Here is a 14693-nt window from a genome sequence, read left to right on the forward strand (position 1 = left end):
TAAGAAAATAAATGTATGACCATCCAGTTAGCATAATGTTAATAAAATGTAATAATGGTGTCAGGATTACAGAAACTCTCTCTTCACTTTTAAAAGGAAACTGACCTTGAAGATTGAATGATATTCCTGAATCATTGCCAGAATATCAAGCTTGTTGCCTAGAGCTGTCTGAATCAGGCGCACCATTTGTCTGAAACATCACCTCTTTGCATTACTGCATTCATGGGCACAGCACTCCCATGGTGATGTGTTGTTCTAGGTGCAAACACTCAGCCCAATGTATCCCATTAAGAAGGCATCTTCTGTTGATTCTAATGATTCTTCTCAGTGCATGCACAATGAGCCTCAAGAGCAAACATGTTCTTGTCCTTACACTTGACCATCTTTAAGGGCTGTTAGAGATGGTCAAGGACAGGCATTCAACCACTGAGTTGTGTAGCTAATGCAGTGGTCCCTGCATTGCTATTTGATATTTCATTGTCATATCAAATGTAACATCTGCAGTGACAAGTGCTCTCTTTCAGGCTTTCCTTCTTCTCTCTTCTCCTGCAGAAAAACAGCCTGGAGGCTAAAGGTCTAATCTCATTGCTGATCCTGCATTTGGGAGGAGGCCTGCTATGTAGGGGGCCTCTTCATTCTCTTTCCCTGAAGTATCAGCAGGGATGGATTGCCCTGGGTGGAGGTCTGATACAGAGCTCTCATGATATAAAGGTGGTCTCCTTGGGTTCTTCTGCCAAAGTACAAGCAAGGCTGGAACGTCCTGGGAGGTGGCCTGATATGGAGACTGCCTTTTTTGGTTCTTTCCTGTCATGCTCTACAGAGAGCCACCCCCACGGCTTTTCTTCCTGCAAAGGAAATGGAGATGCCACCTCCTAGCTGTTCCCCCAGGGCCAAATCAGTCACTCAGTTTGACTCCACCTGGATCTAAGCCTCCAGCTGCTGCTTTGGCTCTTGGTGGAAAATAAGAGGGCTGGAGAATAACATTTGGCCTCGAACTTGGGCCTTCCAACTGTTGTTTGATTACAGCCCCCATAGTCCCCAGTAGTCACAGTAGCCAATAGTCAGGGTTGATGGGAACTGTAGCCAAACAGCAGCTGGAGGGCTGGAGTTGTGCAGCCCTGCCCTAAATCAAACTTCCTCTTCTGCATCACCATTCCATCCTCTTCCACACGGGGCAGATCTCTCTTCAGGGCCAAAATCCAGCCTCTTAGCCATACATGTTGGGGCAGACAAGCTCTGTATGAGCCTCCTGGCAAGGAACTGTCTATCTTGAGCTACATCTTGAACCTCTCAAACATCTCTTGGCCCTGAGTGGACTGGCCAAGAGAATCTTTTCTGTAGCTGAGTTTGACCCAAAGTCCTTTTTACCCAACTCTACCCAAAGAATATTCAAAGCAAGACAAATGTATTTTCTTTAAAATAAAACATTTTATTTTTTAAAACAATAAATATGCTAGTTTTATTGCTGTTCTATCTCTTCATCCTATTAAAACAAATATTTAATTTTTAAAAAATATATACACAGCATTTTATTGCTACTTATGTAAATAGTAGCACAGTTGTCTCTTTTAATTTGCCTTCCCCTTCTTCCTCATCAACGTCCAGCTCCTTTGGAGGAACCACGATCCCCATAGTGGCTTCCACCCTGGCCAGTCTGCTCCTTAGCAGCCTCAACTGTCCCCTCAGTGCCTTGAAGCTTTGTAAGTATTCCTGGCAGCTGTGGAGGTCTCTTTGGCCTTGAAGGAGAGAAAACAAACAGGGTGAAGGGGCCTGTCCTCCACCATGTCAGTCCCTGCACGGACTTCTAGTCCCCTTCCATGCCCAGCACAGACTCCTCCTCTCTGTCTTGAAACCCCTCCATGGCTATGTACCCCCACCCCCGGTGAACTTGCACCTCGTCAGGTTGATTTTTGCTCTTCCAGCTTCTCTGTCTTCAGGAGCCACCTGAAGGTCTCCTCTCTCTAAAACAACTCTTTCTCTTCCCTCTCGCTGACTCTTGGGTCTGGAACAGACACTCAGATGTGGCCCCTCGTCTCTCTCCTATCCCTCCAATGATACCTGAAAACCCACCTCCACTGCACAGCCTTTGGCGTAATGCCTCAGTAGAGGCAGCTCCATCGGCTTGAATTGAATTCCCCTTATGCTTTCCTCTCCCATTCCTCCTCTTCCTCACTTCTCTCTCCAAAGCCAAACTTTAGACTGTATGCTCCTGGTGGCAGGGAACTTTTGCCCATGTACATTGATGACACTATAAAGAGGATTTGCAATATGCACAATTGTATATCATCCTCCTTGGTTTCCTGTTTCATCTCAGCTTAAACTCAAAAGGGCAGATATTTGTTTTCCTTTTAGCATTCATATTCTGCTCTTCTTCAAGCAGCTCAGGGAGGTTTATACATGGTTATTTTTTCCTCACAATAACCCTAAGAGGTAAGTTAGGCTGTGGGACAAGTGACTGGCCCAAAGTCACCCAGAGAGTTTCATGACTGGATGAGAATTCAAACCTGGGTCTCCCTGGTCCTAAGGAGGTGCAGCTGAAATACATACACATCTTTCCCCCACTTGCCCCCATCTCAGCTTCCCTCTACTTCTTCTATTGTATCCCTGCCTCTGTTTTTAGACTATAAGTTTTTTAGATTGTAAAATCACAATGAGGATGGAAAAGGTAGAGGTTATGGAGTGCTGCCTCTGTGAGACTTACGGTCACACAGCTGATGGACCTGCATCTCTACCAAACTCTGCAGAGTTTCTTTCACATTGTTGAGGTCCAGCTCCAGAGGAGGTGGGGAAGGAGGAGGAGGAGGTGGAGAGGGATGCAGTTGGAGGGAAGAGGTGGAGGTGGAGGGTGGGATGGAGGCAACCTCAAGGGAGGCAGAGGACAATGATGAATCAGACCCTGAGGGCTGGAGAGGTGCAGCAGGGCCTTCAGGAACATCTGCAAGAGAGAAGAAGCAGGAGGTCAGCTGCAAAGGCTGACATCCTACCACACCCACCATCACTTGCCCTCACTGCTCACTCTGAGAAGCTGCTTGGATTACAGGCACTGGAGCTTGGACACATGAAAGACAGAAAACGAAGGAACACTTCAGCAAGCACTGACAACCCACTCACAGGCCTCCCCCCTGACACCTTAGATGCAGACTCAAATAAAGCATTTCAACATGAAATAAACAAAAGAGCCGTTCTTAGCCCAGCAGCAATTTCAGGGGCATGCTGTGAACATACCTTCCCTTTCCCACCACTGCAGCCGAACTTCACTGCGGATGAGCCTTGTGCACATGTGACCAATTTGCAGGTTGATGGCCCGGAGAGAACGAGGGAACTGCTGGGAAATGCGGCGAACCCTCAGTTCTGCAACAAAGAGAACAAAAAGGAACAAATGTTGTATGTGCTGACCAGGCTGAGTGCTGGTGACTTGCAAAAAGGGCAGTGTTAGGGCTTAGTCCATCATCTGGGCTGGGTATCAAAACTGCAGCTGATCTTTGTGCTGGGTGTATATGCAAAAGGTTTCTGAGGTGTCGCAATACTTACGCTGCTGGACATAGTCATGCTGTAACCCTTTGAAGAGTTCTACTTCTTTCTGTAGATAATTATAAGCAATGGAAGGCTCTAGTAAGGGCTCTGACACAGAAGCTGCTTCCTTTGGAGTGTCTGTGAGGATGGAAGGACCTGGCACTGAGGTATCCTCAATGAGCACTTTCCCTAGTAGGTCATTGGTGATGCAAGGTGTTGGAAGGGGTTCTGGCACGGGGGGTTCCTCAGTGAGCTCTTCCTCCAGGATGTCATTGGTCATGCCAGGTACTGGAAGAGGTTCTGGCAAGGAGGGTTCCTCAATGAGCTCTTTCCCCAGAGTGTCCCCCAAAACATTGGGGAGTCCCCCAGAAAATGGTGCAACATGGGATGGGTTTCTGGGATGATCTGAAAGAGAGGAAATAAAGCAGGAATCAGGAAATGATCGTGGCTTGTAGGCCTGATAGAAATGGCCTCCCTTTTCTGCCTAGGCTAGCCAGCTGGGAAGTAGCCTGGGATTGTGGGTGAGGTGGGCCACCCAAGGAACCAAGCAAGGAATGAAGAGGAGTACATTGCATAGCACTGACTGGCAAGACAGCCCTCACCAAGTACACTTCAGAAGGGAGTGCAATGGCGAGGCTCTGTCTGCTGTACATACAAGTGCAGCTGCCTTCTACCAAGTCATACTCTTGGCTCTCTTTGCCCTACTCTGGCGGGCAGCCACTCTTGGGCAGAGGCCTTTTCCTAGCTAGCTAAGATCCTTTAACAGAAGATGATGAAGTCTCAACAGGAGACCTTGTGCATGCAAAGCAATTGTTCCACTACTGGGCTATGGGCTCTCCCTTCTGTGTGAGGAAAGAAGCTTCTCCTTTGAGCAGAATGGGAGCTGATGGTTGACATGGACTATCTCTGGTTCACAAACCAACCCCCAGTTACAGCCTCTTGGCCTAGTGGGGTGGGGGGTCTTGAAAATCTGCCTGGATGCCATAAGCAGGAAGCATAGCTGTGATCTCAGGAATGCGAGCCTGGCTCCTGGAGGTAGAAAACTGTGGTCGGAGAAAGAAAGAGTCTCTTTGGACCAAGCTCAGAGCACATTGGCCATGAAATGTTGCCCTTGTTTTCAGGTGATCCTCCAATTCCATCTTGACCCATGTAGTTGTCAAAAAATGAGATACTTTGGAAATAATTAGCTTCCTCTTCTTGAAGGCAGGGAGAAAAAGACCCAGAGGATGTTTGGGGGCTGGGTGTGGGCAAAGGGTTCTCGCAGGACTTTTTCAAAAGTGCACAACCTCTAAAGGAGAATGACCAAACCTACCTGCCTGCTGCCACAGCCCTTTCCCCATCTCCTCCTCGAATGGAGGATAGTTAGATGTGACTCACAGAGCCCGCCCCCCCAGTCTCCTCTAACACTTTCGGCTGCATCAACAGCAGAGGTGGCTGAACCTGCCCTCCTGCTATCCATCCATCAGATGGATGTCTGCCCATCTCTCTCCATTGTCTAAGAGAAACAGTTCTCCAAGGAGGCTTTCCCTGGGGGGCTGGGGAGCCCTGAGGAGAAGCAGGCACTCTCATCATCCACTTACCTGTCAGTGCCCCCTCTTCAACTTCATCCCTGCAGAGATAAGGAGAAAAATTCTTAGTAGCAAATCACAGGAAAGAGAGGGTCTCCTCCCCCAGTAATACTAGGGGTATTACTAGTATTACTAGGGGTATTACTAGTGTGTGCCCTCCCTCTAATTTTAATTCACATGCAGCTAAGTATGTCCTCTCCCCTAATCCTTCTAGCTGGCCCTGCTAATTTTGGATGATTCCATAGTTGGGAGCAGTGAATGTAATTGCCGTTGAATGTCACTCACAGCATTTTGCTCAGAGTATTTTTCATTGAGGATTGACTGGTTGTGGCGGGTCGGGGGGTGGGCCTGCTCTCGTAGTTCACAGTCATGAGGCCAGCTTTCCCACCCCTCTCCAGTGTAGTTTCCCCACTTTTTAAAAAGCCCCCCCCCTCAAGGGACACATACATGCTGTTTTGTGTTTTAAATAGGAGGGAGGCAGCCTGCCAAAGGTATCAAGGGGACAGTTGACAAAATGGGCATTTGATTCAGCAGCCAATTACTGGCATTCTGAACATGGAAAGGAGATGGGCTCACCTTGATGAGGCAATATATGCCACACCTGGGTTTGGGCTATGTCTGAACACCTCCCCCTCATCACTCCCCCCCCCATCCCTTCAGCTGGCCACACCAGAGCCAAAAGCATTAAGAGGAGTCAAGGGTAGCGAAGAGAGCAACTCACTTTGGTTCTGCCTCTGGGTGAGACCTATGGGAACATGAAAGAAGAAAAGTTTAGGCATGTTCTTGGAAATAACATGGGGGTGCTGGGGGGCAGCTTTTGAAGTCAGCTTCAACTGGTGGGCAGGATTTCCCCACAACCCCCCAAGTGGGCCCACAGGAGCCAGCCAGTAGCTCCTGGGTGATACAGCTTCACCGGTTTAGGACCTCCAAGCTTAAGAAACACAGTGGAAATCAGCCAAGCAGGTGACCTTCGAGGGCCGCCTGCATTTCAAGAAGAAGCTGTGTGGTGTGAAGAGGGGTGGTGAACTTGTGACCACTGAAGTTCCCACAGGGAGCACAAACACGTGTGAACACAGCAGGCTGGGCTTCAGTTCTCTGCCCAGACAGGCTAAAACAACAGAAGGATATCTTTAAAAACCAAGTCCACACCGCCATTAGATTTTGCTTCACCCACCATGCCAGAGACTTACCTGCAGGCCACACATGACCAACAGCCACCCATCTTGACAACTAAGCTGATAAGCTTAATAAACTGACAGCCGAAGACAGCCAATTTATCGAAGATGCTTCAGCTAATCTAAAACGCTGCCAAGTGAGCCTGCTGCAGAATCTTCGCAGGTTTCCAAGGGGAACCATGATGGCAGAATTCTGTGGCTGACTGTGAAGTCACAAGTTACTGTTACTGGTCATGCTGGCTCTGGTTTGAATCCAAACACTGTCTTGGGGGTACAGCTCAAAGTGTCAGAGCACCAGGGGCGAGTCATCCTAGTCCTGCCCTCCCTGCTCTCCACATGTCACTTTCTATTCATTTGACTTTCCCCTTCTGTTAACAAATTCTGAAGGAAGGGGATGCTTGTGGATAGGGGTGGGCTGCAGCTGCTGCTTGTACAGTTGGACACAAAGTTTATAATAAGCCTTGCATGAGTCCTCTGTAACATGTAAGAGGGCAAAGGCAACAGCCACATCCATTGCATGTCCCCAGCTAATTTCCCACCTAATCACTTAGATTAGATTTCCACCTAACCTAATCACTTGCTGAAGTCCTTTAGCTAGGAAATTCCTCTAAATCACATTCAGCACTGAGGCCCGTCTCTGTTCAGAATACACAAAAAGAAAGCCAATTAACTTGTGGAACTCACCACCTCTAGATGCGGAGATGACCACTGGCTTAGATGGGCTTGAAAGGGGGTTAGAAACATTCAAGGAGGAGGAGAGATCCCTCTGTGGCTATTAGTCACGATGGCTATAGAGAACCTCCAGGTGCACAGGCAGAATCCCAGATGCTGGGGACATGCAGTGGGTGCAGCTGTTGCCTTTGCATTCTTACATGTTACAGAGGAAGCATGCAGGTTTATTATAAACTTTGTGTCCAACTGCACAAGCAGCGGCTGCAGCCCACCCCTACCCACAAGCATCCCCTTCCTTCAGAATTTGCTTACAGAAGGAAAAAGGTGAATGAATCGAAAGTGACCGAGAGGGAGGGAGGGGAAATAAGAAGGACAAAGAAAGAGGGGAAGCACAAAAAATGAAGATGGCTCACAAAGAATGAGAGGGCGCAACAGAAGGCTGTAATGTACTTTTTGTATAAGGTTATGACAATGGAAAGCAAACAATTATCCCCACCCCCTCTGTTTCTTCTTAGGAAACAACCCACATCCTTATTAAACTCAATAGGTCCAACTGTACAAAATCTTAGTTTCTGCTGCATATAGTTTGATGTACTGCACATTAAAATGAACATTGAACAAAGGGACCTCCTCTCTGTCCTCTCAAAAGACCCACCATGGTAACTCATGGCCCCACAGGGGATGGATGAATCCCGCTAAAGATGCTACTCTTACATTTTTAGGCATTCTAGCGATTGCCTCCTTACAGCTATTATTTCTGCCACTATAGTTAAACCATATGTTGTTGTTGGAAGTGCTTTTGCTTAATGTTTTGTTGACATTCTGTCAGCTGGTATGTATCCCTCACTTCCTGCCCCTCTGGCTGCTGCCGCCACCAACAGCACTGCAATTACTTTCCAGTATATGATTTTATCAGGAAGCAAAAAGGTGTCACATAGAAATACGGAAGCACTCAGTTGCTGTTGAAAGTCACTTTGCTCAGAGTGTTTTTTGCTCAGAATGTTTTTCCTTGAGGATTGACTGGTTGGTGGGGGGGGGGCAGAGGCGCTCTTATCCCTGGACATTGGGGCCCTGGTCCATGGCCTCCAGGGTCAGACTCCAAATGGTCAGGGGGGGCCCCTCCTGCAACCACCTGTGCCCGCCTAGCCACACCGTACGTCCGGTGTTTTTGTTTTGTATAATTTAAGCGAGGAGTGGCAGCTGGGGAGTGAGCTTAGCAAGACTTGCCTACCTGCTCCCCCGGTGTTGTCCGAAGTGACCGCTGGGCTTGTCTATTCAGCCCAGTGGCTCTTGATAACTGCGAGGTGCTCCAGCGCGTGGCATCATGGGCTTGTGGCAATCTATTTTAACTGCACCGGTGCGCTGTAGCACCTCGCAGTAAACAAGAGCCTCTGAGCTGAATGGACAGGCCAAGTGGTCACTCCGGCCACCACCACCAGGGGGTGGGAGGCAAGTCCTGCTCAGCTCACCCCTCAGCCCTGGCCCACCCCTCAGCGCCGGCCCACCCCTCAGCCACACACATGTCATGGTGGCTTGAATTATGAAAAAACAAAAAAACAAAAAACAGAGTCATGGCGTGGCAGGTTCAGGGTGGCTGCTGGAGGCACCCCAATTGCCTAGGTGCATCCCTGGCATGGGGAAGGGTGGACCTGCTCTCATAGTTTACAGTCATGAGGCCAACTTTCCCACTCCTCTCCACAGAAGTTTTTCAACTTTTTAAAGAGTCCCCCCCCCAATAAATAAATAAAAATAAAGGACATGTTTCAGGTGAAAGAATGGCAACAAAAAGAAGAAGGACCTAGGTGAGTCCAATAGAAACTCTATATTGCACCACAAGAACCCACCCACACAAAACCTTTGCTGTATGCAATATTAAAGAAATCTGTAAAAAGACATTAAGGGGACACATTCAACTGCAACCTAATATTGTAAGGATTTTTCTCAAAACATACCAAAGGATGAAAGTTGCTGGATATTTAATATATACTGTTTTAGAATTACCCACATAAATCAATACATAAATCCTTAAAATCATCAAAATTCACATATACATAAACATTAAAATAGCCAATAATACCCATTATGTTAATATTTCATATGGGCTAATACATAAAATCTAAAAGCACCCAACTATTCTTTCAATAATCCCTTTGTTTTATAGCTTCATGAGTTCCAAACTTCCAAAAGGTGCACAAATGCAAAGAAGGGGTCACAAAACTCTATATGGACTTCTTGTACCACATGTGCTGATGTTTTAAAATCCACATCCATAAGTAGCTTCCTCTGTCTCAAAAAGGTGATAAAACCAGCTCCACATTCTACAATACATGTGTAAGCACTCCTTTCTGTACTGAGCTGAAAATGCCATCAGATAAATTCTGATTTTATTTCTATCTATAGCCCTATTCCGATGTTAGATTATGTTCAGATGTTACAGATGCTACGCATGTACACATTTTTCTGTGAATGCTTGTACATGGATTCATTTAAAAGGTGGACCTGAGCACAGGCCCCTCAGACACAGGCTACAGATATGAAGTTTACCATTGTTTGTGCATTGAACGTAACTTGTGAATAGGGCTTATGTGTACACATAATATGCTTTCAAGGACACTGATTCCAAGTATGCTTACATGGCAGTCCAAGGAGCACACTTCAATTTCCTTAAAAGGAAACAGCACTAGCATTTTTTGCTGTTTTTGTAATATCTTTTATTGACCGACCAATCAATCAAACTATATCAGGGGCTATCAATGGCCAGTTATGGAGAAGATGGCATGATTCTGTCATGAATACAATGTAGCAACACATGTATTTTGCCATAAGAATGTTTACAAAATATATAATGCATAAAGGTGGGATAAAGACACTGGTTGATACCAATGCTGACAAAGCACATGTGAATCCATGTCAGCATCCAGATTGCTGCTGCACCATTGCACTCGTGGGAGCAGGGGCGTATCTAGGATGGGGCAGGCAGGGCACGTGCTCCGGGCGCCACTTGAAGGGGGGTGCCATTTTTTAAAATTAAAAAAAAATTAAAAAATGGCCACCCAAAACAAAATGGCCACCGTGCATGCTCAAATGGCCTCTGTGAGTTCCTAGCCATGCCACGCCTTGCAGAGGCCATTTGAGCATGCGTGGAAGCCATTTTGTTTTCAGCCATTAAAAATTTTTTTTTTAAAATGGCCACCGCACATGCTCAAATGGTCCCTGCGAGGCCCTAGAGGCCAGAGAGGGGAGGGTAACCTTTGCAGACCCCCTCATGGCCTTTAGGATGCAGCTTGAAGGGGCTACAGGTGAATTGTTTTTTTAAAAAATTAATATAATATGTCACTGTAAACATACATATTCAGATTGGCACTATGTACAGAGAATCAGGGCTTGTGAATACTGAGCTGAAGCTTATGCGCTAGGATTGTATTAATTTGCTCTTACTTTGCTTCTTGTGATAAGTGAGTTAAATATGATGTCTTAATAATATGGCTATTAATGGTGAGTTTGTCTTTGAATCAGTGTGAAAATCCTTCGTTTTAAGGCCCACTGGGAGTTTCTTGCTCTCTTTCTCTCATTTCAACTGTCTGAAATACTAGAATATATTCCAAGCAGTGACACAGTTTACTCTGCATATCCTTTAATTATTTTCAGAGTATCTGGGGAAAATCAAATTCTCCATATATTTTTAAAACTTATGTAATAGTGATGCTACCAGTGCATAGTAGAGAATTAGATAGGCACTTCTGTTTAGTTTTCCAAGTATACCTCCACATAGTATTTGGGTATTTCATGAGCTCCAGCATACTGAAATTTGTAGTTTTCCAGCATTTTTTGGTCTGGCTATGTCCACTGCCATATAGTTTTTGAAATATTAAAAGATTAACAAGCTTGACTAGTATTTTTCAACTGATATTATGGTAAAGTTATCTGAAAGATGGGTGTCAGATGTTTGGATAGAGGGCACAATTTCAGTGCTTGCCCTAGGCACTATTGTCTCTAGATACGCCTCTCTGTGGCAGACTGTCCAATGACAGTCAAAATGAACATTTTGACTTCCCCTTCCCTCTGAAGCCCACTGTGTGTCCCAAAAAGATGTCCCTGAGGGTTTCACAGCCCTTTGGAACATTTTTCTGATGCACAAGGGGCTTCATAAGGTAGGGGTGATTGTCAAATACTGCTGCTTCCCCCATGCACAAAATGACACAGTGGTACTCTGGATCTTCAAATTTCAACAAATATTTATATACCATTTTTTTTAAAAAGTGTTCAAAGTGGTTTACATAGAGAAATAACAAACAAAGAAACAAACAAGATGGATCCCTGTCCCCAAAGGACTCACAATCTAAAAAGAAATATAAGATAGACACCAGCAACAGTCACTGGAGGGGTACTGTGCTGTGGGTCGATAGGGCCAGTTGCTCTCCCCCTGCTAAATAAAGAGAATCACCATGTTTAAAAAGTGCCTCTTTGCCTAGTTAGCAGGGGTTAACTAGGCAAAGAGTTAATCCTGGCACTGCTGCATGAGCACAGTGCTAGTCAGGATGTCAGCCCCTGTTAAGAAACTTATCAAGTGTGTGTGTGTGTGTGAATAAAAATCCAAAAACCTTCAACCTGAATACATTATTTTAAGCAAATGCACAGGGGAAATATGCAGGAGAAAGCCCACTGGCTAAGGAGAAAGCCCACCAGCTGCGGCTTTCTCCACATCTGAGCAGCTGTTTGGGTCCAATCTGACCCTTGTGATCTTTTGCAAGAAGCAACTGTCCTCACATTCCTTGAAAAGCTTGCAATATACCCGAGGAAAGAAGAGTAGGCTGCTGGCAACCTGGGTGCTGTTGGGAATTCTCTCTGGTAAGAGAATCCCTTTTTCATTATAGCAGAGTGCACAGAGGCACAACACAGTGGAATTTGGTTAGGCATGCATGTATGCTGAGAGTAAAGTAACTTGGAGCCAGTTCATAGTTACAAATCAATATATATGGCATTTATTAAAGAACTCCATTCTAGATAGGAAAGTGAGGAGTTAGGATCTCTAATCTATCTAGCTAGCTGGATGCAGATGGATTCTGCATCTCTGCACACATGGTGCAGGGGAGAGGAGCTTGCATGTTGCAAGGTAGAAGGAACAGGAAGAGAAGGGAAGGAGCAAGTGCAAAACAGGAAGGAAGTTAGTTAGTCCCTAAGAGCAGCAATCTACATTCCAAAGGGATAGTGTCAGAGCAGTAGAGAAGGGATGACCAATGTCTTGACCCTCCAGCCCTCTGACTCACTAGTCTGCCCTCCTATGTCAGTGAGACAAGAGACAGTGCAAAGTCCTTCTCTTCCAACAGGTGCCACAGGTAAGCATGATGATCACCAGTCATGATGTTTATGGCACTGTCCCCCTCCAGACAAACAGTGCTGTAAGCATGGTTGTTGCGTGCAGGGAGGATGAGTGACAGCAGGGGGCAGAACATCCTCCCTGCTTCCCCACTCATGAGCAGTGCTCAGTTATGATTCATAAAGTCTGAAGAGGGCTAGTGACAGCTGCTTTTGTTGGAGTTGCAGCTCCAGTTGCATTGTCTGTTTGCACCTTTTGTCCTAGTTTCCACTAGCAACATTAGGAATAGGGGTGTGCACGGAACCGCGGAGCTGTGGTCCAGCACTAAGGTGGGGGGTTCCATTAAGGGCGGCGGGGGGGATTTACTTACCCCTCCCGCGTTTTCCCAACTCCAGCGCCGTATTTAGTGTAGAAATCCGGCGGCAGGATACCTCCTTGCCGCCCCCTTCAATCCCGCTCCGCTTCGTCATTAGAAATGGGAAGCAGGATATCTCCCTGCCGCCCCTTTCCCTGCTGGGCTGCAAATACACTAAATATGGCGCCGGAGTTGGGAAAACGCGGGAGGGGTAAGTAAAGCCCCCCCGCCCTTAATGGAACCACCCACCCTAACCCTTCCGAATCGAACCGCCCCGTGTCCGGACCGGTCCAGAGGCCAGTAGAATGGCCTCCGAACCGGTCCGTGCACATCCCTAATTAGGAATACAGATAGTAAGCAGGGGTCTCACTCTTTGTCTCCCGCCCCCATTTCTGGCATCTCTTTGCTCTGCCTTCTGATTGGTACACCCAATCGGTATTGGTATTACCCCCCATGCCCGTGTGTCAGGTGGAGTCAGAAAGGGAAAGGAGGAGAAGAAAATGGAGTTGTTGCTGAATAAACTCTTAGTTAAATCTATATAAGATGACTTTGTGTTTGTGAGGGAAGCAGCTATAACAATTGCCAATGAGATTTTGAACCAGCTAAGAGTGTGAGCCTGCAAAGCTTGTGAATGTTCCTGCAACTTCGCTTAATTGCATTACTGGGCCTGCACTGCTTTCTACTGTTACTGCTGCTGATTGTTTCTCTAATTTCCTGTCCTGCACAATCCCTGAAGGTACTTTCCCCTTATCAATCCTAGACTCCGTTGTTCCCTGGGTGCCCACCATAGCATGCAGAGGCGTATCTAGGGACAATAGCACCTACGGCAAGCACTGAAATTGTGCCCCCCTGTCCAAACATCTGACACCCATCTTTCAGATAACTTTACCATAATATCAGCTGAAAAATACAAGTCAAGCTTGTTAATCTTTTAATATTTCAAAAACTATATGGCAGTGGACATAGCCAGACCAAAAAATGCTGGAAAACTACAAATTTCAGTATGCTGGAGCTCATGAAATACCCAAATACTATGTGGAGGTATACTTGGAAAACTAAACAGAAGTGCCTATCTAATTCTCTACTATGCATTGCAGCATCACTATTACATAGGTTTTAAAAATCAATGGAGAATTTGACTTTCCGCAGATACTCTGAAAATAATTAAAGGATATGCAGAGTAAACTGTGTCACTGCTTGGAATATATTCTAGTATTTCAGACAGTTGAAATGAGAGAAAGAGAGCAAGAAACTCCCAGTGGGCCTTAAAACGAAGGATTTCACACTGATTCAAAGACAAACTCACCATTAATAGCCATATTATTAAGACATCATATTTAACTCACTTATCACAAGAAGCAAAGTAAGAGCAAATTAATACAATCCTAGCTCATAAGCTTCAGCTCAGTATTCACAAGCCCTGATTCTCTGTACATAGTGCCTATCTAAATATGTGTACAGTGACATATTATATTAATTTTTTTAAAAAACAATTCACCTGTAGCCCCTTCAAGCTGCTTCCTAAAGGCCATGAGGGGGTCTGCAAAGGTTCCCCTCCCCTCTCTGGCCTCTAGGGCCTCGCATGGACCATTTGAGCATGTGCGGTGGCCATTTAAAATTTTTTTAAAAAAAAATTGCCGAAAACAAAATGGTCTCCATGCATGCTCAAATGGCCTCTGTGAGGCCTGGCATGGCCTAGGGACTCACAGAGGCCATTTGAGCATGCACGGTGGCCATTTTGTTTTTGGTGGCCATTTTTATTTTTATTTTTAATTTTAAAAAATGGTGCCCCCCTTCAAGTCGCGCCCGGGGAACATGCCCTGGCTGCCCCACCCTAGATACGCCACTGTAAGATGAGCAAGGTTTGTAGGAAAGAAATGTAACTTCAACCAGTAACTTAAAATGGAAAGCCACACCTGGGCCTCCACTCTAGGAATACCAGCTTCCAGCCTCAGGATGACATTTGGGATGCATCTAGAGGTCTGAAAAATTGATTGACACATCTAGGGGTCTGCAAAACTGTTTGAATGCTCTCCAAAGCTGCAAAATTAGCATATGGACCCAATTGTGATCTGTACAACATCTGAGGGCAG

The 14693-nt window shown here is 46.0% G+C and overlaps 1 protein-coding gene across 1 annotated transcript; it reads right to left on the bottom strand.

Annotated features, from left to right (window-relative positions):
- Positions 1 to 1414: 1414 nt before the first annotated feature.
- LOC128327550 (uncharacterized) lies at positions 1415 to 6423 on the bottom strand. The gene is made up of 6 exons (XM_053256463.1): positions 6272 to 6423; positions 5803 to 5826; positions 5094 to 5122; positions 3532 to 3918; positions 2702 to 3351; positions 1415 to 1736 (listed from the first exon to the last, which is right to left on the bottom strand). Exons 1-5 carry the CDS (start codon positions 6301 to 6303, stop codon positions 3203 to 3205), a joined length of 621 nt encoding a protein of 206 aa, XP_053112438.1. The 5' UTR covers positions 6304 to 6423; the 3' UTR covers positions 1415 to 1736; positions 2702 to 3202.
- Positions 6424 to 14693: the final 8270 nt, after the last annotated feature.

The sequence above is a fragment of the Hemicordylus capensis genome, chromosome 5, assembly GCF_027244095.1.
Source record: "Hemicordylus capensis ecotype Gifberg chromosome 5, rHemCap1.1.pri, whole genome shotgun sequence".
In the NCBI taxonomy this organism is placed as follows: Eukaryota; Metazoa; Chordata; class Lepidosauria; order Squamata; family Cordylidae; genus Hemicordylus; species Hemicordylus capensis.